Genomic DNA, 26,196 nt, shown 5'->3' on the forward strand with positions numbered 1-26,196 from the left:
GCACAAGGCAAGGCCACTGGACAGGCCAGGGGGCCGAGGGCCCCCAGGAAGACAAACATCATTGGCTTTTTCTGCAGTGTGAAGCAGTCCCGCGAGGGCCTCATGAGCATGACCAGGCTCCAGCCTGCCAAGAGTGACCACACAGCCCTGCCCACCTCTGCAGGAGCCTGAGGACCTGGCTGAGGAACCAGAGGGCTGTGGCTGGGCATGATGGAGCCCCAGCTCCCCCTCCTCCCAGGACCCGTGTCTCTGCCCAGCGCCACCTCCTGGCTTCCGTGCTGCCCGCCTGTCACTTCCCGCCACCATGGGTTCCTGGCTGAGGTCACCCTCTCGACACTGGTCTCCTCTCCACCTCTGCCGCTGCAGAATTTAGCCAGGACACGGTATCCTCCGGGGCCTTGTCTGCCTCGAGGCTGGACATGCTCCATCTGAGGGTCAGCAAGGTCTTTCTTTTCCCCACAGCGCCCAGTGAAGTGTGTGTGTTGGTGGATAAGTGGATCCGTTTTAGAAGGTTCTGGAAGAAACCAGCTTCCCACACAGGGACGCATGTGACAGATAACAGGTGAAAAGTCTACCCCTCCAGTTTGCCAGCAGCTCGAGACCAGCAAGAAGGCAGAACCAGGCTTCTTTTTTAAAATGCTGGTTGTTACCCACTGAAGAGGTGGCAAGGCCACTGCTGGTCTGTGGAGAAAGCAAGCCCCACAGCCTGGCTCGCAGGGACGGGAGACTGCTGGGGATCCCCGGGACAGCGGCCTGCACCAGGCCCACGCACCATGCATGAGCTCAGCGCTAGGAACCCACTGCACAGCACTGGGGGTTCCTGCTCCTGCAGAAAGCGAGTCGGGGGACCTGGTGGTCTGATGGCTTGCTTCAGAGATCAGGGAGCAGCCGAGGGGAGCTGCCCAGTTCAGGGCCAGCCCTATCCCCAGCCCACCCCACATTCCACCAGCTGCTCAGGGAGCATGAACGGGGCCTGTCCCTGGATGTGGGGATGCCAGAGACATGCACGTCACACGTGCGTGAACCCCAGGGTGGGCTGGGCAGTGGCTCCAACCGTGGCCCCTCGCCTGGTCCAGGTTGAGCCCACAGGAACCCTGCTGCTCACGTCCTGTGCTGGTCTCCCTCAGAGCCTGAGAATGCAGACTTGGTCCCTGTGCTGTCCAGGAAGGGTGGACAGTGCTGAGTGGCAGGCAAGGAGAGTGGCTCTGAACGGCTCGGGGCTGCAGTCGCCAGCCTGGTGAAGACAGGCGCGATGGGATCGCCTCACCTCCAGGCCCCTGGAGGCCACGGTGCCATCTGGGGATCGGCCCACAGGGCACAAGGCTACTCGCTCGGGGAGACCAAGATCTCTCAGTGAAATTACAGACTTAAATATCCAGGTGAGCACCCAGGTGGAAAATGAAGACAGGTGTCCCTGAAGCAGGAGCCCAGTCTCCTCCAAGACCTCCGCCCGGAATCGCTGGTGCTGGATGGCCACGCTCCTCCTTGTGACCTCCAGCTATGGCCTAGCAGCAGGACCCTGGGTCTTAACTTCTGCTACTTCATGGCGAGCCTCCTCCAGATGTGTCCCCAGCTGACCAGGAGGCAGAGGCTGGAGGAGGCCGAGCTGAGCGTGGAGCCCAGCCAGGCCCAGGCTCCTGGCCCTCTTCTGCAGCTTCGCACCCGTGGTGGTGTTCCAGAATGACCTTCCCTGCCAGAACCCGGCCTTAGGCTGCCTCCCGTGCTTCAGAAATAGGAATGCTCAGAGCTCTGACTGCCTCCCAGGACCCAGGGGTGGGAGACGCACGGGGCCATGGGATCTGCTTCCCGGGGGTGGAGTCCAGACACAGGACAGCCTGCCTTGGGGCCGCAGTGTGAGCTAGGTAGGGGGCTGGGAGGCTCACCAGCCAGCCTCACTGGAGACCAGGCCTCTGGGGCTGAAGGGTGGAAGGGCACCTTCACAGGTCAAGCCCTCTTCCCTGTAGACCACCTTGACCCTTGCTGAGTGGTCACCCGGGGCCGTGGAGAGCCATGGCCAGCCTAGCCCCAGGTCTCTGGCACGGCACTATGTGGGGCAGAGGGCCTGTTTCTGGCAGGATCCAGGGGAAGCTAGTGCTGTGGTCCAGTCACACTTGAGGACCACCATGTGGTCATGCTCACGGCCTCACGGGTGCCCCTGAGCTCACCTTAACTCTTTACCCCAGGGCCCAGCAGTCGTGATGCTGGAGACCAGGAGGTCAGGGGCCATGTGCTAGAGGTCAGGGGCCATGTGCTGCAGAGAAAGAGCCATGGCACATTTGGTTCAGTACTTGCTGAGCATGAGCTGCTGAGAACCTCAGGCATGTCTGGAGAAGGCCCTGAGCCTGAGGTCTGGAGGTGCCAGTGTCCTGTGGCCATGGGAGCCTGCAGGGAGAGCCTGAAGGGGAAGGGAGACAGACAGCAGGACTGGTCCCGGTGGCCCAGGAGGAGCTTCCACCCCAGAGGGCAGGGTGCGAGGTGGGAGGCTGAGGGAGCCTCAGTGGCCGAGAAGGCGCTGCAGGAAGCAGCCTCTCCCTCAGTTAAGTGGAGGCCTCCAGCCTCCACATGCTCCTGTTTCCAGGGACACTAGAGGTCGTAGCCAGAATCCCTGTAGGTTGTTGGGAAGATGTTTTCATGGAGGTTTGGTTGTCTGATCACGGAGGTCCGTGGCTACGCAGGGGTCCAGCACCCAAGAGTGAACTTGCCATCAGGAACATCACCCCTCAGTCTGCAGGGGCAGAGCCAGGTTAGACTCCTCTTCCAGGGCCTCCCAGGTGGCCATCCCATCGGAGTGAAGGTCTCCAGTGGCCAGGGCACTTGCACCCATTTTTCCAGAATGGTGCACGACTGTGGTCAGCAGGGACTCACGGACCGGGCAGGAACCACCTCTGCCCGCGGATTCCAGGGGACATCCTAGCTAGGTGGCTCCTGTTCTGAAACAGCTGATCCCAACCCAGGGAGGCAGCCTGTCCTCCCTCCTGGACACACAGACTAAGGAGCCACCACGTTCCCTCACAGAGCCACTGGCAGCTTGCTGAGCCAGGTCAGCTCAGGCCCTTCTCACAGTTATTTAACGGAGGAGGGAAGGACCCTAAATTCCCTAACGGGTCTGTACGGCTGCTGTGGAGGACACGGTTTGTGAGTGTCCTGGGTTGTGCTGGACCTGTCTTACCCAAAACCTGAGCTAGAGATCAGCCGAATCACCAAGCCCCTGCACTCACTCTGCAGCCACAGGGTCCTCCTGCCTTCACCTGCCTTTCCAGGATGCTGGGGCTTGGTGGTCCACAAAATAGTGAGTCATGACCTGCAGATTTCCAGCATGTCCTTGGGTGTCCTTGTTGGCTTAAGGAAAACAGTTCTTATATAAATCCGGGAGAAATGCCTTTTAGGAGGATACTGCCTTGATCCGTTCAGGCTGCTGTGACTATGTTCTGCAGCCTGTCAGCTCATGAACAGCTGAAGTTCATGCCCCACAGTCCTGCAGGCTGCAAGTCAAGGTCAAGCCCAGCAGATACTGTCTGGTGAGGGCTTCCTGGTCCTAGAGGGCACCTTGCACTGTGTCCTCACATGGCCAGGGACGGGGCCCTCCCTGGGGTCTCCTAGAGGACACTCAGCCTTCACAAGGCCCTGTCCTCATGGGCTTATCGCCTGCCCAGCTCCATAGCCTTAGGGTGGAGACCCATGACCTTAGGGTCAGGCTCCAGCACCTTGGGGTTATGACTCAGACACACAGACCATAGCACCCACCAGTACAAAAGTTCATCTTTTCTTTTATTACCTATTTTATGGACAAAAAGAGCTATCTTGGCGTTTCTTTGCCCTTCCCCGTTTACTGGCGGGTGGTCCTTGCCACTGCTGCTGCTTTCCTGGAGGGGCCCTTTCTCCCTCACTCAGCGCCTTTCCCTGGGGAGCTCCGCAGTTCCCTCGGTGGTGCGCTAGTCTCTGGCATTTGCTTAAGACACACGTAGTGCAAACGCGTCTTCCTGCCTCTCCGTCCCTGGCGCCTCCTCTGCTGTGGTACTCTGGCCTCCAGCCTCTGAAGTGCACGCCTCCTGTTTCCCCTCTTCTCAGTCTTCCGCTCTCTAATTCTACTGGAATGTACTCGCAGTAACTCTGGCAAATACGGAGGAATTTCCTCACCAAGAAATGGATTGTTTCTCCCAGAATCATACAGACTGCCTGTCCTCCCGACTCCAAGGAAGCCGCCCAAGCCTGGTGAACCCTGGGCTGCAGGGGCTGCAGCCCCACGACCCCACCCTGAACTCTCCGCCCGCCCACCATGGCGGACTCTGGTGTCCCGCCCAGCTGCCAGGCCTTCCCGGAGCCTGGGGATCTGCCCCCAAGTCCCCTCTTGTCCTGGCGCCGGCTAGAACCTCCCCGCCAGCGCCCGCCATGCCTGGGGCCCAGTGCTCTGCCGCCCGGTTCCGCCGCCCGGGTCTCCTGAGGAGGCGGGCGAACGCTCGGGCAGGCTCTGCGGCTGCCCTTGGCGGTCTGCGGCTGCCCTGCGCACCAGCGGTTTTCCTTTTCCCTTTCGACGTGTAAAGCACTTTCTTCTTCATTTTTATTTTACGGGTTAGAATTTGGAGACCCCTCTGGCAGAAGCAGCCCTCGTCCCTCTGTCAGAGGAGCCCGTCGCACGCCCCGGGCCTTTCGCCTGAGGAGAGTTCCAGGCTCTCCTTGGCCACCCCGCCTTGGACGGAAAGCCCCGGCTCAGCCTGTGCCTGCGCTCATGGCCGCCCTGAGGGCCAAAGTACCCGTCCAGCCGCAGAGCCGCTGGCCCCTCACAGGTTTTCCGCAGGCGTCCTGTCGTTGGCCGTGGGCCCGGCGGCGCCCACTGCCATGACATTCCCGCTTCTTCCCTTCTTTTTGTCAGCGCAGAGCTGAGCCTTCTTTAGCTGAGCCGTGAGAATGTGTTCAGATCACCTGGTTACTCCTTGTTCCTGTTGTCCTTGCCTTGGTCGATTCTTAAATCTGTTGGGGTAGCAACCTGTGGGTGGCCGAGCTGTCCCACCGACCATCCAGCCCTCTCCCCATCACCCCTGCGTCCTCTGGGCCAGTCCTGGGAAGGAGCTGGCCTTCCCACCCCTGCTCCGGGGCTTGGCCAGCTCCCTCCTGCCCTGCTGTTCTTGGAGAGGCGAGGAGGGCATTTCAGGCTGCAGGAGGGGAGGTTACGGTTTTCTTAACAAGTGTGCTGCTTTTCACTTTGATTGTGTTTTTCGGTTTACTAAGGGAATTAGTTGGCCTCACGAATTGCCCTGTCCCTTCACATTCCTTGCGTGAATCGTGCTGGACATGCGGGACTCCGGCGTTCTCTGCTCTTGCTCTTCAGTTCACTGGCGCTTGCTGGCAGTCATTCGTTCACCCAGCAGATATGAGCAGTAATGGCGCCCACCTCTGGTCTCAGAGTGTCGTGGTTGGATCTGGGGTGTTCCCGGAAAACTCTGTTGAGGCCGGGTCCCCAGCGAGGTTCAGAAGCGGAGCTTTTAGACAGCGATCAGAGGTGACGGCAGTGACTTCTCAGTGGATTATGCATCTGATGGACTAGTCATCTGCACGGACTCCTGGGTGGTGACCACAGACAGGAGGGCACGGCTGGAGGAGGTGGGTCACTGGGTGCTGCCCTGGGCCCTGCATCTTGTGCTGGCTCTTCTCTGTCCCTCTGCTTCCTGGCTGTCCTGCTCTGAGCAGCTTTCCTCCCACGCCCTTCCGCCGTGCTGCTCTGCATCTCAGCAGGCCCAGAGCCTCAACATAAACCCTTCCTCTCCTCAGTCGCCCTTGTCAGGTGCTGTGGTCACAGCAAGGCAAAGCCGAGCCCAGCGCCCCTGCCTCTGGCTGTTCTGCACTATCTACCCCGTGGGCAGAAGCCTGGGCACACGGGTTTTCCTCGTTCTCGGGTGCAGAGAACTCCACTCTTGCGAGCAGGGCTGCTTCCTTCCTCCTCTGGTGCCCTGTGGAGTGAGGTGGGCTGTGTCTGCACGCCCTGTGAGCTGGGGTAGCGTGCAGTGTGCAGGACGGGACCAGGGCACCTCGAAGCAGGCTGTGTCTCAGAGGCCCCTGGACGATCCTGGAGTGGCGGTGCAGGCCTGGCGTGGCCTCCACGGGCGGTGGGCACACCCGCCTGGCGGTCTCCTGCCTGTGCCTGGTTCTCAGCCAGATCTTGTCCCAGAAGACCGGGTCGTGTCCCCGCCACGCAGAAGCCCACAGAGGTCGCGCACACCTCCCTGAGAGAGCTCCCGGGCTGCTCCTGCTCTGCGGGTCTCCTGAAGGCCGGCCATGGACAGTGCCCTGGCCCACCAGTGGAGTCTCCACCCAGCAGCTGGGTTGGTGGGCTGCTTCACAAGAGCCTGTGGCCCAAGGGTCCCACCTCAGCCCTGCCCAAGTGTCTTCTTACCTCATTCCCTGAGGAGTCCAGTAGGATGTGCAGGGCTGGCAGGCCCTGGAGAGCAACCGGGGTGTCCTGGCCAGGGGCACAGGTGAGGTGGGCTCTGGAAGTGGCTGGGCAACACTGCCCAGGCTGGAGGAGCCAGACCCCTCCATGTCCTCTTCCTGCCAGTCCCTGTGTCTTCTAGGGTGTTGGCACCCTGGTTAATCCCGTGTTTTCTGTGTGGACCTGAATCCATCAGAACTCTTGTGTGTGCCGGCAAGGCTGTAGACTTCACACAAACGACACATGGTCAGCACATGCACACGTGAGCCGAGGAGGGCAGGGGAGCCGTGCAGCGCCCGAGGGAAGGGGACACGGAGAGATGTGGGGGCACCCAGGAGTAGCCGTCCAGCCTTTGGAGGTGCGGCCAAGGCCCTGGACCACCTGAGAAACGGGAATATCCAAGACTGAGTGTCTTCCTCTCCAGAGATCCTTGCAGGATGACCAGGGCCTCCTCACAGGAAGGGTCTGGGGATCCTGATGTCCCCGCCTATAATTCCCACATGGGCTGAGCCTCACCCCCAAGTCCTCAGGGCCCATGCTCAAGTGTGCCCACTGCCCTGCCTTGCAGGCAGACGGGCCAGGCTGCTGGGCAAGCCTCAGGGCTCTGCCACAGGAGCCACCTTCCTCAGAGGCTCCTCAGTGGGTCCAGGACTCTGCAGGCCCAGGGAGTGGGGGCAGCTTGCCAGCACCTCTGGCCTCAGCCCTGCTCCTGTGGAGCCGCCTGAGAGCCGGCTGCCCAGCAGAGCCCTGCCCAGCCCTCCTCGTGGTGTCCGGTCCTGCCCTTCACTCACTCCTCAGCCTGCCTCTGTGCTGGGGTGGACTCGAGGCTGGAGGCCAGAGGAGGCCCCAGCATGAGGGTGGCTTGGGCAGGGCTCTGCTGTGATTCTGCCCCGTGGACTGCGGACATGGCGGCGTGGGGTGGGCCTCCCGTCCGTGGGCTTGGCTTGCGGCCTCCTCGAGAGCTCAGGGACAGGGCTGCTTGCCGCCTCTCCCCCGCTGTTGGTGTTTCCCTCTGCCAGGACATCTGCCCGTGAACTCCAGGCCGGTGGCCTCCGAGCTGTCTGCCGCTGCCCCTTCTCCTGCCCCTTCCCAGCTGGGGCCCTGGTGGTCCTCTTGCTCAGCCAGAGCCTCTGGGGTCCCCTGGCTGTTTCCTCTCATCCTGGTCATACGTGGTGAGGTGTCCCCAGGGCGAAGGTCCCTTTGGTGTCCCAGGGGTGGCACTGCAGCAGGCCCCCTCCTGCCTCCCCGCAGAAGCAGGTGGGGCCAGGGAACACCGAGACGTGGGAGTTCCCGCCATCCCTGCGGCCAGCAGCGCTACAGACGCTCTCTCCCGCCGCAGATCACATTCTACGTCCTGGTGAAGGCCGTCTACACGCTGGGCTACAGTGTCTCTCTGGTGTCTCTCGCCACGGGAAGCGTGATTCTCTGCCTCTTCAGGTAAGCAGTGGACGTCAGCCATCCTGCCGGGAAATGAGGCCGCAGACTCTCCCTGTGTGAGGAGGTGGGAGCAGCCTGGTGCCCTCTGCATGCCCAACCACCAGGTGCCGGTGGAGGCGCTCTCAGAGTGAGGCTAGCACTGGGTGTTACCCAGATGCTGACTTCTGACCTGGGTGGGCAGCTCAGCTGTAGGCGTTAAGTCCTTAGGGTGACACAGCGTGCATGCCATGTCCTCACCCTTGCCCTCGGCTGCTGAGAGACACTGCAGTGTGTCTCTGAGCCTGGAGGCGGCAGTCAGACCTGCCGGGGGCAAGTCCTGATCAGCCTCTCAGCAGCCGTGTGACCTTGGACGTGTTACTCAAGTCTTCTGAGCGACTGCACAGGGGATGCCTGCGGAGCCACCTCGGTGGCCGTGAGGGTGGACATGTAGGCAGGGGCCTGCAACAGGCGCCTCAGGGAGGGCCCTGGAGGGAGGCTGGCTGGCGCCCTCTCGCCAGACCCTCCGCAGGCCGCTGCTGGCTGGTGACACTTGCAGGCCTGAATTCCGATTTTCACACCAGTACCCTGAGGACCCTCGACCTCTCCTCACAGTGAAGAGCTTGGAAATGTAGGAAAGAAAAGGAGGCCTCCGTGGGTCAGGTCTGGACTCCAGACGCCTCCCGCTTCTCTCCTGCAGAACCACGCTCTGCACACCCGGAGCCTTGAGGGCTCCCTCCTGCCTCTGCACACCCAGGGCGGGCGGGCGGGACAGAGGGACTCGCTCCATGGCCACCCACTCCTGCACCCCGCGGCGCCCTCAGGTGCCCCAGGAATGCCGGCCTCAGGGCGGCCGTCACAGGCCACTCCCCAGGGCCACAGCGGAAGTCCTCACTGCCTGCACCTCAGCGTGCCTTGTTTAGTGACCCAGGAAGAGCCTCTGTCGGGGCAGCTTGCTTCCTGAGGTTCCCTGACAATTACCAGCAGCTGTGTCCTGGGAATACTGGACCTTCTCGTACCTGCCAGGTCAGCGCACACCTCAAGACACCTGTGGGCTGCCTGTGGTCAGCAGGACTGACTCTAAGGTGTAAAGGCCCAGGACAACCTCAACAGTTTTTATTCATGGGAAGGAAAAAACCATCTGCTCAGGATGAGCATCTGCAGTTCATGTCACTGAGATTTGCTGGAGTGACAGAGTGGGAGCCTGGGTGTTGGAGGCTCTGCCCTCACAGTCGAGGGAGAACCCATCAGGTCTTCCCCAGGCACAGCCCAGGAGAGACAGGAGCAGCACTCACACCAACGCTGGAGGTCCTGCAGCCCCAAGGGCAGGCCAGCGTGGACACCGGAGCCCACACCACACGAATAGGCCTGGAAAGGGCTCGGTGTGGAGAAAATAGGAGCAGGCCAGGAAGTCCCCACACCAAGGCCTGCAGGACCTCAGGCAACAGGGCCCTGGAGGGTTTGCACGCAGGCGGAGGACCACTGATGTGCTGGACAGGGGGCCCCGCAGGCTGTGGGAGAGCTGGAGAAAGCCACCAGAGCCTCGGGGAGTCCTGGGGACCGGACGGAGGCACAGAGGCTGCACTGTGGCCTCCAGTGGCCGAGCAGGCGTGCAGCGTCAGACAGGAGACGGTGAAGCCGCACGTGTGATTTTCAGTGTTCTAGTAGCTACGTTTCCAAAATGAAAACAACTCAGTGAAATCAATTTTAATACGACCTTTAAGTCATTAGATCCAAAATACTGTGGCTTCAACACGTAGCCGAGGAAGAGAACTCCCAGGAATGCTGGACACCCCTGCCCCAGCTGGCCTCGGGTCCAGCTGGCCTGTGCAAGGAAGCTCAGCGTGGCCTCTCCCGGCTGATCCTCGGCCTACGTGTCGGCTCTGTAAAACACAGCCGGGCGCTGTTGAGACAAACCTCGGTGACCCAAACGTACCCACAGCTTTTTAGCAAGGGAATCCGGTATGAAATGTCATTTTCCTTTTTTATTCAGATTGACATTGACAAAACCAGCTCATCATTTTCGGAATCAATTTATCTTTGAAGCATAAACATACTGTTTACAAGCCTTCTGTCCAGGTTTAAGTGAACTTGCTGACCCTTGCTGTCAAGTTGGTCTTATTAATGTTGAGTTTAATGGATCAATGTATGAATTGGTATGCAACTCTAAATTTACTAAATGAAAAAAGTGTTCCTCAAATTTTGATGGTATTGGGCTGGGGTTTTATAGCTCAGTGGTGCAGTGCTTGCCTAGCATATGTGAGGAACTGGGTTCAGTTCTTAGCACTGAATATTAAATAAATAAATAAAGGTCCACTGACAATTAAAAAATATTTTTAAAAAAATTTCAGCAGTAGTTTTCAGCTAAGGCGTATGCACCGTTGCTTAATTGGACACTCTGCCAACTGACTGATGCTAGAATAACATACCGGGTCATCGGGTGTGAAGGTTTTGTTTCCACACAGTACCTAGCCGCGTCACAGAGGGCTGTCCTGTCTTTGGGCTTCAGATTCAGCCAGCACACTGGATCCATCTTTGGCCTGAATGCCTGGAAAGTCTCCTGTTGCCCCAGGAAGTGGACGTGGGCCTCAGCAGAGATGGGCCCACAGATGCTGCAGGGGGCAGGAGTCTGGAGGCCCTTCCTGGCGCTAGGCTGGCATGCAGCCCGACTCGTAGCTTTGTGGGTGTCCCTGAAGGACCTCGACAGGAGCCCGGACACTTCAGGGTGTCCTCTGGTGTCCACTTTTGACTGCCAGGAGGAAACTTATCAAATTCAGGATGCATCAGGTGTTTGCTGAACACCTCTTCGTACCCTCTACCCCCTCAGAGTCGTAACGCAATGGAGAGCTCCCGTCCTGCCCCAGCGGGCCACACCCGTCACCCCAGCCTCATGGAGTTGCGGGCACCCTCCTCCAGCCTGCACCGCCCTGCTCTGGGTGACACCAGTGTCCCCGCAATGCTGCATCTGTAGCCACCATCGTTTCAGATCATAAAACTTTCCCACACTTATTTTTTAAACTAGAAAAATAATTATAATTAACAAGTATTTCCACTTAATACTCAATTATGATTTACACAAATATTACTAAAACTCATGCTGACACCAAAAAACATTCATATATCACAATGTTGCATTCATGCATAGAAAGAAACCCTGCAGACGAAATCGACCACCCGGCGTCAGCTAGGTCCTAGGTCTGTGGCACGCTTCTGTGGGAGACCAGGAACAGCTGGGTGCCCAACACCCTCCAGAGCCTCCCTCCACGCGGCACGTGAACTACCAAGGCGAGAATCAAACGCGTGGAAGAGTGTGACTTCTCTTCACTTAAATTAACTAAAGTTAAAGGAGACCTGAAGTGCTGTCCTCAGCAGAGGGCCCCTTCAGCCCCATTTGTTCTGGGAAGCTCGTTGCTACTGATCTACCAGCTCAGGTCGAGGGTCACAAGAGGGTCAGAGGACAGGTGTAAGCCTGCGTGACGAGGAGAGAGGGGTGCAATTGGAGTGGGGGCATGGACCCGTGCCTCTGACTGACCACAGGCCTGGGGGTCCATGGAGGTGTGGTGCTGGGCAGACCATCCTCATAGGACCAGGTGTGCAGGAAACTCTAAGGCAAGACCGACCTCATCATCCTGAATCCTGGAGCCAAGCAGACGAGGTCAGCCCACAGGTCCAGGCTCAGCCCCTGTCCCACCTTCATACCTTTATCCTGAAATCTGACCTCACAGAACAGTGTGAAATAGGGGAAAGAGTTTTGTGCAAAAAAGTACGTATCATAACACAAAACTGGAACCAGCATAAATATGTAATAGTAATGAAATAGTTAAATAACTTGACTTCATAAAAAGAAAGCCACTCAGGTGATTACTTGGAAGTCCACAAAACCAGTGTCTGACTGTCCATCCTTCCCTCCCCTCCCACAGGAAACTGCACTGCACCAGGAACTACATCCACCTGAACCTGTTCCTGTCCTTCATCCTGAGAGCCATCTCAGTGTTGGTCAAGGACAATGTCCTCTACTCCAGCTCGGGCACCCTGCACTGCCCTGACCAACCATCCTCATGGGTAAGGCTGTCCGCCAGGGCAGGGCTCTCTGGGGAGTTGTTTTCCTCGTCCTGTGACTGAGCCTCAGTGCTGGCACACAGTCCTGGCCAGGCCGAGAGATGGAGGGAGCCTGGGCGCGGGTCAGCAGCTGAAGGGGAGTGGTGGCCAGAGGCGGGGTGGGGGCCCTGAGTCCTGACTCCACAGATGAGCTCCAGAGGAGCGAGGCCAGCAGCAGCTCTGGGGGACATCCCAGCACACATGAGCTCGTGCTCCTCTCCGAACCTCTGAGCTCTCGGGGACATCCCAGCACAGATGAGCACGTGCTCCTCTCTGAACCTCTGAGCTCCGGGGGACATCCCAGCACACATGAGCACGTGCTCCTCTCTGAACCTCTGAGCTCCAGGGGACATCCCAGCACACATGAGCTCGTGCTCCTCTCTGAACCTCTGAGCAGTAGATCTTCCATCCAGACTGCCAGAGGAAGTCGACCTGCACAGCGGCAGATTCCACGCCGCCCCAGATTCGGGACCCAGGGCGTGTCTGTAAATACGCGTGGTGCAACTCTTCAGTGCTGGGACGAACAGCCTCGGTTACTAGTGCACAGAGACAGGGAAGCTCTTGACGCACACTGTGCTTCCGCCTTGGCTGTATTCGGGGTGGTCGTTAGTGGCCATTTAGAATCAGATCAAGTCAAGCTAATGCAACAAACACCCCTGGGTGTCTGCTCCATGCAGGTCTTCCTAAGTCTCGGGGCTCTGCCTTGGGAGTTCTGGTGCCTCTCTCCTACTCGGAGGCTCCAGCTGTCGGAGCCAGGCACTGATCTCGCCTCCCACACTCCGGCGTGGAGATGCGTCTTCTGGCACGGTTGCTGGGCCTGCACAGATGCTCATCAGTGTAGTTGAGAGAGAAAGCCCGTTATGACTCACTGCACATCACCTTGGGACTGTTGCAGTCCCCTACAGGAAAATCCATTCGCCGTGGTGCAGGACTGGATCAGCAGAGAAGTCTGTCGTCAGAACAGAGTTATAAACAGGATTCCCGCCTGGCAAGCCCCACTGTTGTGAACAAGCCGTCCCTGACACAGACAAACACGCCTGTCTGCACAGTGCCAGCGCCTGCTGAGTGGCAACAGGTTCACAGCTGCACCCTGTCAGCCGTGGCGGCTCAGAGAATGCAGGTCACCTTGTGGTCACAGATGGGCAGACTCTTGATTTCTAATATCTAACACCAGGAGTCACACATCACACACCACACAACCCTATACAAACAGGTGGCCGAAGACTAAGAAAGGGTAGCAGCAGCCACAGGGTTACAGGAGGCTGAGCCAGGAGCACAGGCAGACCGTGGTAGGTGGTCAGGTGAGAACTTAATGAACCCATTCCTCAGAGCCGTCACAGGAGGGCCCACATGATTTCCACAGTTTCTGAGTCAGAGTGTCAACTTGAGGTGTACAGTCACCGCAGGCAGGAAACACACTTTGCAGAAGCCCGGTAGGGACAGGAGATTGGTGGTTCATCACCATGATGATTTTCCTGAATGAGGCCCAGGATGAATGACCAGGGCACAGGGGCAAGTGGTGCTGTGTTGTCTTGGGGACTCTCCTTTCATGGGTCTCTAGGGAAGGGTTGTCATCTGGTGGGGAGGATAAGCTCCCATGTCTGGGGTTCCTGATATGATGTGTGATGGCCACGCATACAGGTGCTCATGATGTAAGTTGGCATGTGTGGGTATTTTTCAGTCTGTACTGAATGGTGGTGCCAGGCAGAAGGTGCATGTTTACTTGTAAAACGAGGTATGGAGTCATACCAACTGGCATTTGTACTCAAAATGAGGAAGACCACGGCAAACTACTGCTTAAAAAAAGGGGTGAGTCAGAGCAGACACAATCTGAGAACTGAGGTGTACGGTCACCACAGTCTACACCAGTCTACACCATGGAGTCAACCAGGGCAGGCAAAGCCTGAGAGCTGCTGTCTACACCATAGAGTCACTCAGGGCAGGCTCAGCCTGAGAGCTGCTGTTCTACACCATGGAGTCACTGAGGGCAGGCACAGCCTGAGAGCTGCTGTTCTACACCATGGAGTCACTCAGGACAGGCTCATCCTGAGAGCTGCTGTTCTACACCATGGAGTCACTCAGGGCATTCGAAGCCTGAGAGCTGCTGTTCTACACCATGGAGTCACTCAGGACAGGCACAGCCTGAGAGCTGCTGTTCTACACCATGGAGTCACTCAGGGCATTCGAAGCCTGAGAGCTGCTGTTCTATACCATGGAGTCACTCAGGGCAGGCGCAGTCTGATAACTGCTGTTCTACACACCATGGAGTCACTCAGGGCAGGCTCAGCCTGAGAGCTGCTGTTCTACACCATGGAGTCACTCAGGGCATTCGAAGCCTGAGAGCTGCTGTTCTACACCATGGAGTCACTCAGGGCAGGCGCAACCTGTGAACTGCTGTTCTACATACCAGGGAGTCAATCAGGGCAGGCACAGCCTGAGAACTGCTGTTCTATATACCATGGAGTCAATCAGAGCAGGCACAACCTGAGACCTGCTCTTCTACACACCATGTAGTCACTCAGGGCAGGCGCAGCCTGAGAGCTGCTCTTCTACACACCATGGAGTCACTCAGGGCAGCACAGTCTGAGAGCTGCTGTTCTACACCATGGTGTCACTCAGGGCAGGCTCACCCTGACAGCTGCTGTTCTACACCATGGAGTCACTCAGGGCATGTTCACCCTGACAGCTGCTGTTCTACACCATGGAGTCACTCAGGGCAGGCGCAACCTGTGAACTGCTGTACTACACACCATGGAGTCACTCAAGGCAGGCGCAGCCTGAGAGCTGCTTTTCTATACCATGGAGTCACTCGGGGCAGGCTCAGCCTGAGAGCTGCTGTTCTACACCCTGGAGACACTCAGGGCAGGCACAGCCTGAGAGCTGCTGTTCTACACCATGGAGTCACTCAGGGCAGGTGCAACCTGTGAACTGTTGTTCTACATACCATGGAGTCACTCAGGGCATGTTCACCCTGACAGCTGCTGTTCTACATACCATGGAGTCAATCAGAGCAGGCACAACCTGAGACCTGCTCTTCTACACACCATGTAGTCACTCAGGGCAGGCGCAGCCTGAGAGCTGCTGTTCTACACCATGGTGTCACTCAGGGCAGGCACAGCCTGAGAGCTGCTGTTCTACATACCATGGAGTCACTCAGAGCAGGCGCACCCTGAGAGCTGCTGTTCTGCACCATGGAGTCACTCAGGGCAGGCGCAGCCTGAGAGCTGCTGTTCTGCACCATGGAGTCACTCAGGGCAGGCGCAACCTGTGAACTACTCTTCTACATACCATGGAGTCACTCAGGGCAGGCTCAGCCTGAGAGCTGCTGTTCTACACCATGGTGTCACTCAGGGCAGGCGCAGTCTGATAACTGCTGTTCTACACACCATGGAGTCACTCAGGGCAGGCACAGCCTGAGAGCTGCTGTTCTACACCATGGAGTCACTCAGGGCAGGCGCAGCCTGAGACCTGCTGTTCTACACCATGTAGTCACTCAGGGCAGGCGCAGCCTGAGAGCTGCTGTTCTACACACCATGGAGTCACTCAGGGCAGGCACAGCCTGAGAGCTGCTATTCTACACTCCATGGAGTCACTCAAGGCAGGCACAGCCTGAGAGCTGCTGTTCTACACCATGGAGTCACTCAGGCAGCACAGCCTGAGAGCTGCTGTTCTACACACCATGGAGTCACTCAGGGCAGCACAGCATGGTGAGTGCTGTTCTACACCATGGAGTCACTCAGGTCAGGCGCAGCCTGAGAGCTGCTGTTCTACACACCATGGAGTCACTCAGGGCAGGCACAGCCTGAGAGCTGCTGTTCTACAACATGGAGTCACTCAGGGCAGGCGCAGCCTGAGAACTGCTGTTCTACACCATGGAGTCACTCAGGGCAGGCACATCCTGAAGCTGCTGTTCTACACACCATGGAGTCACTCAAGGCAGGCTCAGCCTGCGAGCTGCTGTTCTACACCATGGAGTCACTCAGGGCAGGCGCAGTCTGATAACTGCTGTTCTACACACCATGGAGTCACTCAGGGCAGGCACAGCCTGAGAGCTGCTGTTCTACACCATGGAGTCACTCAGGACAGGCTCATCCTGAGAGCTGCTGTTCTACACCATGGAGTCACTCAGGGCATTCGAAGCCTGAGAGCTGCTGTTCTACACCATGGAGTCACTCAGGACAGGCACAGCCTGAGAGCTGCTGTTCTACACCATGGAGTCACTCAGGGCATTCGAAGCCTGAGAGCTGCTGTTCTATACCATGGAGTCACTCAGGGCAGGCGCAGTCTGATAACTGCTGTTCTACACACCATGGAGTCACTCAGGGCAGGCTCAGCCTGAGAGCTGCTGTTCTACACCATGGAGTCACTCAGGGCATTCGAAGCCTGAGAGCTGCTGTTCTACACCATGGAGTCACTCAGGGCAGGCGCAACCTGTGAACTGCTGTTCTACATACCAGGGAGTCAATCAGGGCAGGCACAGCCTGAGAACTGCTGTTCTATATACCATGGAGTCAATCAGAGCAGGCACAACCTGAGACTTGCTCTTCTACACACCATGTAGTCACTCAGGGCAGGCGCAGCCTGAGAGCTGCTCTTCTACACACCATGGAGTCACTCAGGGCAGCACAGTCTGAGAGCTGCTGTTCTACACCATGGTGTCACTCAGGGCAGGCTCACCCTGACAGCTGCTGTTCTACACCATGGAGTCACTCAGGGCATGTTCACCCTGACAGCTGCTGTTCTACACCATGGAGTCACTCAGGGCAGGCGCAACCTGTGAACTGCTGTACTACACACCATGGAGTCACTCAAGGCAGGCGCAGCCTGAGAGCTGCTGTTCTACATACCATGGAGTCACTCAGTGCAGGCACAGCCTGAGAGCTGCTGTTCTACACCATGGAGTCACTCAGGGCAGGCACAGCCTGAGACCTGCTGTTCTACACCATGGAGTCACTCAGGGCAGGCACAGCCTGAGAACTGCTGTTCTACATACCATGGAGTCAATCAGAGCAGGCACAACATGAGACCTGCTGTTCTACACACCTTGGAGTCACTCAGGGCAGGCACAGCCTGAGAGCTGCTGTTCTACACCATGGAGTCACTCAGGGCAGGTGCAGCCTGAGAGCTGCTGTTCTACACACCATGGAGTCACTCAGGACAGGCACAGCCTGAGAGCTGCTGTTCTACACCATGGAGTCACTCAGGGCAGGTGCAGCCTGAGAGCTGCTGTTCTACACACCATGGAGTCACTCAGGGCAGGCGCAGCCTGAGAGCTGCTGTTCTACATACCATGGAGTCACTCAGGGCAGGCACAGCCTGAGAGCTGCTGTTCTACACCATGGAGTCACTCAGGGCAGGCACAACCTGAGACCTGCTGTTCTACACACCATGGAGTCACTCAGGGCAGGCGCAGCCTGAGAGCTGCTGTTCTGCACCATGGAGTCACTCAGGGCAGGCACAGCCTGAGAGCTGCTGTTCTACATACCATGGAGTCAATCAGAGCAGGCACAACCTGAGACCTGTTGTTCTACACACCATGGAGTCACTCAAGGCAGGCACAGCCTGAGAGCTGCTGTTCTACACCATGGAGTCACTCAGGGCAGGCACAACCTGAGACCTGCTGTTCTACACACCATGGAGTCACTCAGGGCAGGCGCAGCCTGAGAGCTGCTGTTCTGCACCATGGAGTCACTCAGGGCAGGCACAGCCTGAGAGCTGCTGTTCTACATACCATGGAGTCAATCAGAGCAGGCACAACCTGAGACCTGTTGTTCTACACACCATGGAGTCACTCAAGGCAGGCACAGCCTGAGAGCTGCTGTTCTGCACCATGGAGTCACTCAGGGCCGGCGCAACCTGAGACCTGCTCTTCTACACACCATGTAGTCACTCAGGGCAGGTGCAGCCTGAGAGCTGCTCTTCTACACCATGGAGTCTCTCAGGGCAGGCACAGCCTGAGAGCTGCTGTTCTACATACCATGGAGTCACTCAGGGCAGGCACAGCCTGAGAGATGCTGTTCTACACCATGGAGTCACTCAGGGCAGGCGCAGTCTGATAACTGCTGTTCTACACACCATGGAGTCACTCAGGGCAGGCACATCCTGAGAGCTGCTGTTCTATACCATGGAGTCACTCAGGGCAGGCACAACCTGAGAGCTGCTGTTCTACACCATGGAGTCACTCAGGGCAGGCTCAGCCTGAGAACTGCTGTTCTGCACCATGGAGTCACTCAGGGCAGGCACAGCCTGAGAACTGCTGTTCTACACACCATGGAGTCACTCAGGGCAGGCACTGCCTGAGAGCTGCTGTGCCATAGAGTCACTCAGGGCAGGCACAGTCTACTCTCCACCCCTACTCCAGGTGGTCATCCGCCCCACTCTTGCCCTGACAAAAGGGTCTCCCAATGTGTGTAACAACAGTGGACACCAAGGGACCACCCCAGATACCCTCTCACTGGTGGTCTCAGCCCTGCTCTACTGAGCCGTATTTCTTAGTTCTCCACTCGAGGAAAGAGAGCTCCTTGGCAGACCCAGTGTTACCTACGTCCTCTGACAGCGGCTTTCAGCTCTGTCTTGCCACATAGACCCCAAAGCCCCTGTGCCCCATGGAGGGAGCACATGCACCTTCGCAGCCAACAGGCTGGGGCTGCGCCATGGCCCACTCTTCAAGGGAATCTCTGCCCTCCCCAGGGTTTTGGAGGAGTCCAGATGCCAGGCTATTCCCCTGGATGCTTTGGCCAATCCTCAGTCACCTTGAACAGACAAGGACCCTGCCCACAAGTGAGGAAGCTGGGCCCTCCGTGGCAGGATCCAAACCCCAGGCCCACCGGCAAGTCCCATGCTAGACGCCATGACACCTGCCTGGAAGAGCAGGGCCAGGCACCAGGCCATTCCTCAGCGTGAGCTCTGGAGAGCAGAGGACGCAGCCATGCCCCTGTGCCAGGTGCCCAGTGATTCCGAACCCAGGAGAGAGCAGAGCAGGGCGAGGAGGGCAGCACGGGAGCCGGGAGGTGGGGGTGGTAATGTGTCTCAGAGGATGGCCAAGCTCCGAGCTGCCAGCCGCCCTGGCCTGGACCTCACTCAGCCTGAGGAGCGGGAAGCATCGTCCCTCCATCGGCACTTCCGGACGCTCTGTTCCTGCCTCCGTCCCCCACACCCCCATCAACCCCCAGCGGGACGCCGGGCAGCTCCCCCAGAGCAGGCGCAGGTCCCTCCCGGTGTTTGGCCCTCCCTGCACAGGAGGCTGGTGGAGCAGCCCTTCTGTGGCTCGGAGAGGCCCAGCTTCCCTGGGCTGCCTGCGTGCAGCAGAGGCCTCTACACCCGCCAGAGCTGGTTCCATGTGGGGTCTGCTGGACCCTCAGAAGCCCACCCCAGGGTCTCTACGCCTGTGTCCTGCCTGCCAGGCTCAGGGGCTGGATGCTGGACTCCCGCCTCCCACTGCCTGTTGCCCAGGGCAGTGAGAGAAGGATCAGACCAGAGGTTGGGGCAGGAGCCTGGGCTAGGTCCAGGGAGACAGCACCACAGTGCAGAGGGTCCTTGGCTTACAGCCAAGAGGTCAGCAGGGCGCAGAGAGTGGACACCGTCAACAGGCATGCACACGTGTACACAAAACACACCTGTGCTCACGTAAAGCACTCATGCACCCAGGTGCAACGTGCACAGACATGAGTGCTCACACAGGGTCCAGCAAGGCACAGGGCAGACACCACTGCCCGTGGGCAGCTGGCCTTGGCCAGCCTCTATTGCTGTCCCACTGTGGCTGCTGGAGCCGCAGCAGCCCTGGGGAACCCTGTGTCACCCATCGCCCCCTCCTGCCCTCCTGACCCCGTGGACTGTGGCTTGCAGCCGCGGCTATGAAAGACAAGCAGGACCTGTGTCCTCAAGGAGGGTGCTGCTGGTGAGGCCGAGCCGGAGCCGCAGCGAGGCAGGTTCCTGCCGCAGCTTTAGCAGGAAGACGGCATTGCCCCACACTTCCTGATCTGCCCTCCTCGTTCAACAGGGTTCTGAAGCCTGTGTCCACGGCATGTCCCCTCCCGGCCGAGGGGGCAGTGGCACCTCTGCCTGTGTTGAGCCCCTGCAGACGCCATGGGGCGCCTCCCTGAGACCTGGTGCCCTTCCTCCCGTCAGGGACTCACAGGTGGGGCTGGCAGGCCAGAGGGCGTTGGCCAGCGGGGGCCACCAGGACAGCACGGCAGCGGCCCCGCAGTGCCCTCTTCCCGCAGCCCTGGAGGCTGGGGTCCAGCTCTAGGTGTTGCCCATCCTTGACTGGCGAGGGCGCTAAGTCGGCTTTTCCTGGCTGTGACCAGAGACCCGACTGCAAGGAGGTGGAGGAGGAGTTTGTTTGCCACTCCTGGTCTCAGAGGTTGCGTCCACAGACGGCCGCGTCTGTAGCTCTGGGCCGAGTGAGGCAGCACATCAGGGTGGAGGGCAGGGAGGAGGAGAGCCAGGAGGCAGAGAGAGCTCTGCTCACCAGGGACAAGATGCAAGCCCCAGAGGCTCCCGGGACCCCTCGTCCGACCACACCCTTCCTGCCCACGGCCCCCACCCAGCTAATCCGTTCAGTGCTTAATGCGCTGAGTAGGTTAAGCTCTCACACCCAATCGCTTCACCTCTGAATCCTCTTGCGTGGTCCCAACACAAGCCTTTGGGGACGCCACAGATCCAGACCACACCGGCCTCCTGGGTCAGAGGCCCTTGTGTGTGGGGTGGGGATCCTGCAGGCCTCCCTCATGAGGACACTGGCCCCCGCACGACCTCCCTCCAGCCCTGGATGGCTCCAACGGCGTCCCCTGGTGAGGCGTGGACACGTGGACCTGGACACGTGGACCTGGGCACGCATTCGAGGGCATTTGGTCCTGTGTGGGTTTGTGCCGTGGAGGAGCCCAGGGCTCACGCGTGTGAGGCAAGCTCTCTTCTGCGTGTGTGTCAGGCAGGATCTGGAGTCGAGAGTGGAGAGGAAGCAGGCCTTGCCCAGACAGGCTGCCCCTCCCAGCGGCCCCCCAAGGTCTTCAGGATCGACCTGTGTCACCCACTCTTCCGGGGTGGCGACGAGTCACCAGTGTTCTTTTGTGGCTGGTATCAGTTTCTCTGCTCTGTCCTGACGCCCCAGTCGGAAGGTGCTGGGATCTGCACTCCTGGAGAGGGGCCGTGAGGAGTGCGGGGTTCAGGGGTTCCCAGAGCAGGACGCTCCTGCACCCAGCTCGACCAGGGCGAAAGGGAGGAGCACGAGGTGAGGCCGTGGGGAGGCCTGACGGGACTCAGTGCTTGGTGACCAGACCAGCTCCTGGCAGCCCTGGAGGCCACCTCGAAAGGGCCAGCGTGAGGGCACCCAAGTGCATCACTCTGTGTGCAGAAACAGGTGTGTCACGCACGTGTGTGCACAGGCGTGTGTGCATTCACCACCCTGTGTGAGGACAGGTGTGTCACGCACGTGTGTGCACAGGCGTGTGTGCATTCACCACCCTGTGTGAGGACAGGTGTGTCACCCACGTGTGTGCACAGGAGTGTGTGCATTCACCACCCTGTGTGAGGACAGGTGTGTCACCCACGTGTGTGCACAGGCGTGTGTGCATTCACCACCCTGTGTGAGGACAGGTGTGTCACCCACGTGTGTGCACAGGCGTGTGTGCATTCACCACCCTGTGTGAGGACAGGTGTGTCACCCACGTGTGTGCACAGGCGTGTGTGCATTCACCACCCTGTGTGAGGACAGGTGTGTCACCCACGTGTGTGCACAGGAGTGTGTGCATTCACCACCCTGTGTGAGGACAGGTGTGTCCATCCACGTGTGTGCACAGGCGTGTGTGCATTCACCACCCTGTGTGAGGACAGGTGTGTTACCCACGTGTGTGCACAGGCGTGTGTGCATTCACCACCCTGTGTGAGGACAGGTGTGTCACCCACGTGTGTGCACAGGAGTGTGTGCATTCACCACCCTGTGTGAGGACAGGTGTGTCCATCCACGTGTGTGCACAGGCGTGTGTGCATTCACCACCCTGTGTGAGGACAGGTGTGTCCACCTACGTGTGTGCACAGGCGTGTATGTATGCATTCACCACCCTGTGTGCAGACACAGGTGTGTCCACCCACGTGTGTGCACAGGCGTGTGTGCATTCACCACCCTGTGTGAGGACAGGTGTGTCACCCACGTGTTTACACAGGTGTGTGTGCATTCACCACCCTGTGTGCAGACACAGGTGTGTCCACCCACGTGTGTGCACAGGTGCACCCAGAGATCCATCCGCCCTGTGCAAGTGGCACATCTGCCCATCCGGGAGCGTTTCCATATGTAGGAATGTCTGCCGTGTGTCTGTAACTAGGGGCACATCTGCATCAGTCAGGAACAGGGACAGAGGCATGGAAGTGCTTTCCTCAGCAAACTTTGCATACACTAAGTGATTAAAAGTAGTGATTTTATATTTGCTCACGCCGTTGAAATGCCTGGTAGGTTTATATGAGGGGAATCTGGGAGATTAAAATAGAATTACTTTATGTAATATTTTTCCCAGTGAAAACTCTTTCAGAATTCCTAGGAAAACTAGTTTATTTGTCAGATTTCTCATTTTCTCTTTATTTTTCATCTCTAAGTTTCCAAAACTTAAAACACTCTTACGAGTGGGGAACTTACAAGGTTGTCAAAACTTTGAGTCTCGCACCCGGTTTGGCCCACTTTTCTCCTCCCAGCTTCCACCACCGGAAGCCCTGCTGAGGGGAACGGCTGCTCTGTGTGGCCCCTCTTCCTCCTTTTCCTGCGCTCTGCCTCCATTCAGACGTGGGACCAGGGCCTGAACTTCAGGGTCCTCCCCTTCCTCCTCCTCCTCCATGTCGCCTTCCTCCCCTCCTCCTTCTACCCCCTCCTCCTCCATCTCCCCTTCCTCCTCCTCCTCCATCTCTCCTTCCCCTCCCCCTCCTCCTCCCTCTCTTCCTCTTCCTCTTCCTCCTCCTCCTCCTCCCTCTCTTCCTCCTCCATCTCCCCTTCCTCCTCCTCCTCCTCCTCCATCTCTCCTTCCCCTCCCCCTCCTCCTCCCTCTCTTTCTCTTCCTCCTCCTCCTCCTCCCTCTCTTCCTCCTCCTCCATCTCCCCTTACTCCTCCTCCTCCTCCTCCATCTCTCCTTCCCCTCCCCCTCCTCCTCCCTCTCTTCCTCTTCCTCCTCCTCCCTCTCTTCCTCCTCCACCTCCCCTTCCTCCTCTCCATCTCCCCTTCCCCCTCGCTCTCCTCCTCCTCCTCCCTGTCCTGCTCCACCTGTGGACCTCCCAGGAGTGTGAGTCAAGTCCACAGTGGAGAACCAGAGGAGCCCTGTGGCCAGAGGGAAGGTGGAGCAAAGTGGGCAGCGCACGCTGAGTCTAAGGGCCGCCCGCCCAGCCAGTACCACCTCCCGGAGGCTGTTCTCCTTCACCTCTGCCCGTGTTTCTCCCGGGGAATTCAGAGGCTCCGTGCAGAGCGACCGGCGAAGGCCTCGCTCCAACATTACACACATTCTTGGTCAGCACCACACCCTGCGTTAATCACACCCTCCCACGCAGCACCCCAGCCAGTCCTTACACAAACAGAGCAGCACTGCCCAGCACAGCTATTTCTGTCCGGGGCACATTCTCCTGCCGTCTGCTGTTCCAGGTCGGCTGCAAGCTCAGCCTGGTCTTCTTCCAGTACTGCATCATGGCGAACTTCTACTGGCTGCTGGTGGAGGGGCTCTACCTGCACACCCTGCTGGTGGCCGTCCTCCCCCGCGGCAGCTGCTTCCTGGTCTACCTCCTGATCGGATGGGGTAAGGGCCCGTGCAAACCCTCCCCGAGCCTCCCGCCTGACCCGTGCACGTGACTCTGCAGCACAGAAAAGCACCTCCTGCCCAGAGGGTGCACTGCAGGGTCGGGTTATCAGACCACAGGTTCCCGCGGGCCGCGCTTGATGTTTCTGGTAGCCAGGAGCCTGGCTTAAAGGGCGTTGAGTCCCACGCCTGGCCCCTCTCACCCCGATTCAAACTGAGCTGCAAATAGGCAGCAAAACGGCCTTAGCCTTTCCTCCTCCCTGCCAGGGCAACAGGACGGTGGGCACCAGGCAGAGGGCCTGAGGAGGGCAGGGCCACAGGCAGCAGCTGGAGGGAGGCCTCCAGGCCGTCCCCTCCGGGTCTGTGGGGAGAGCCAAACCGCAGGCTTAGGGGGCAGCCTGACCTTGGGGACCCAGGCGTCTGCCTGGTTCCCGGCTTTCAGACGGGCTCCCTCGCCCCAGCTCCCACCAGGGCTCGTGTGAATGCCGATGCAGACCCCAAGGTCCAGCCCTGCCGGGTCCTCGGGCTGGGAAGCGGCCGAGCCCAGGAGCTGGTGTGTGCAGCTCCCACCGGAGCACTGACCAGGCGTCTCTCCACAGGCATCCCTACCATCTGCGTAGGCGCGTGGACCGCCACCCGGCTCTCTCTGGAAGACACAGGGTGAGTGCACCGGCTCCTGCCCACAGAGCCAGGCCCAGCAGTGTGGCCAAGTGTCTGGACCGGACAGGCGCACACCTGGGCGGGAGGATAGGAGGCACCTTCACGTGGGCGGGGGTCGCCAGGGTGTCTGAGCAGATGGCTGGTGGTGCAGCTAAGACTGGGACAGAGCAGGCGTAGACCGGCAGCCTCCCGGCCACCCAGCACAGTCCACCAAAGCACACTGCCCAGAGGCAGCTGAACACTGAGATCAGGGCAGGGCTGGCCGCTGTCTCCTGAAAACTCTCAAGCTCCAAGATGGCTATGTCGGGTCAGAGCGTCTGCTCTGTCCATGGAAAGCTGGACCCTGGCCCAAACACAAGGGCAGGGCACTCCCAGCAGGTGAGCCTCCTGCACAGCCTTGGCGTCCCTTCTCCCCTGGATGACAGATGGCCGGACGATGGGAGGCCTGAACAGGACTGCCTCCGCACATGGAGGGCTGGGGCCTCCCTGGTGGGTCTTCCAACAGTCCACTCAGGGACCTGTGGTCTGTGGGCAGGCTCCACCTGCCCCGGGGTCTGGGAGTGGTCCCTAGAGCTCGGGCCCAGCCCCCAGCGCCTCACATGGGGTTGCCGGACCAGGGAGGCTGGGGAGGACCCGGGCCTCTGCCTTGGCAGGAAGGCTGGAGCCAGCCACAGGTGCTAGAGGGAAGTGGCCATGATGAGCTCCCTGCTGGAAGCAGCCCTGGAGCTGAAAATCAGAAACGGGATGATGCGGGCAGAACTTCCTAGCCAGACCTGCTGCACTGTGCTGAGGATAAACCCCAGAGGGTGAGAGGAAATGATTTTCAGGGGAAACGGTCCCCTCTCGCCATGTCATCTGGGGAGAGTGAGCAGAGCCCACACACTCCGGGGAGGGCCCAGGCCTCCTGGGCTCACCTTGGCATCAGCTGGTGGTCACACTGCGAGGAAAAGCCCCAACAGCCGCCCCTGGGGACCACGCCTCAGCTCTTGTCTGCAGAGCCAGGTGCCTGGGGTGGGTGAGCGGCCGGCTAGGGCCATGGGCCCAGCACAAGGCTTTGCAGGGCCGTGGATCCATGCACGTCCAGACTGGTCCAGAGCTGCGGCCAGGGTGGCAGGATTTTCCTTCCCTCCACAGTTGCTGGGACACCAATGAGCACAGCGTCCCCTGGTGGGTGATCCGGATGCCCATCCTGATTTCCATCCTGGTGAGTCACTCCTCATTTGCAAGCTGCTCGAAGGTCCCAGGACCCTCACCAAGTGAGGGTGGCCCAGCTCCACGTGGCCTCCCTACATGAGGGGCCAGTGGCCAGGACAGAGGGTGACCTCAGGGCCGTCACGTCCACTGCACGTCAGGCCAGGCTGGATTTGCTCTGTCCAGTTCACACCCCTGAGTCTGCAGCCAGACCAGGTCCAGCCGGGTGCAGTGGGCATTCAGAGGGAAGCCTGGCAGTCGCAGTGCCCAGGCTGGGTGGCGAGCCCAGCAGGGGCCCGTCAGGCTCAGCAGCCCTCCTTTCTGCAGCTCAACTTCATCCTCTTCATCAGCATCATCAGGATTCTACTGCAGAAGCTGATGTCCCCGGATGTTGCCGGCAATGACCAGTCTCAGTACAAGTGAGTAGTCCCAGAGCTGGCAGGGCCCCGCCGCGGCTGGACAGTCCCGAGGTGCCCGTTCCCACAGGTGCAGTCTGGCTAACCTGGGTCTGCTTGTGTCTGGTGCTGGGAGAAGGGGGCTTTCTGTGGCCACAGGTGACCCCTGTAGTGAGAGTGCCCTGGGGTTTGCCAGGCCCTGTCCAGGCGGCCGTCGCCCTCGGCAGCATGTCCCCTGGTTTTACACTAG

The 26,196-nt window shown here is 59.2% G+C and overlaps 1 protein-coding gene across 1 annotated transcript in view; it reads left to right on the forward strand.

Annotated features, from left to right (window-relative positions):
* Vipr2 (vasoactive intestinal peptide receptor 2) overlaps positions 1–26,196 on the forward strand; it is a 55,802-nt gene that overhangs the window by 24,299 nt on the left and 5,307 nt on the right. Inside the window, exons 5-10 of the mRNA XM_047561434.1 lie at positions 7,764–7,861; positions 11,758–11,899; positions 23,550–23,700; positions 24,300–24,360; positions 25,495–25,564; positions 25,879–25,970. Coding sequence (XP_047417390.1) covers positions 7,764–7,861; positions 11,758–11,899; positions 23,550–23,700; positions 24,300–24,360; positions 25,495–25,564; positions 25,879–25,970 — 614 coding nt within the window. The remainder of the gene's footprint in view (positions 1–7,763; positions 7,862–11,757; positions 11,900–23,549; positions 23,701–24,299; positions 24,361–25,494; positions 25,565–25,878; positions 25,971–26,196) is intronic.

Source organism: Sciurus carolinensis, chromosome 8 (assembly GCF_902686445.1).
Source record: "Sciurus carolinensis chromosome 8, mSciCar1.2, whole genome shotgun sequence".
In the NCBI taxonomy this organism is placed as follows: Eukaryota; Metazoa; Chordata; class Mammalia; order Rodentia; family Sciuridae; genus Sciurus; species Sciurus carolinensis.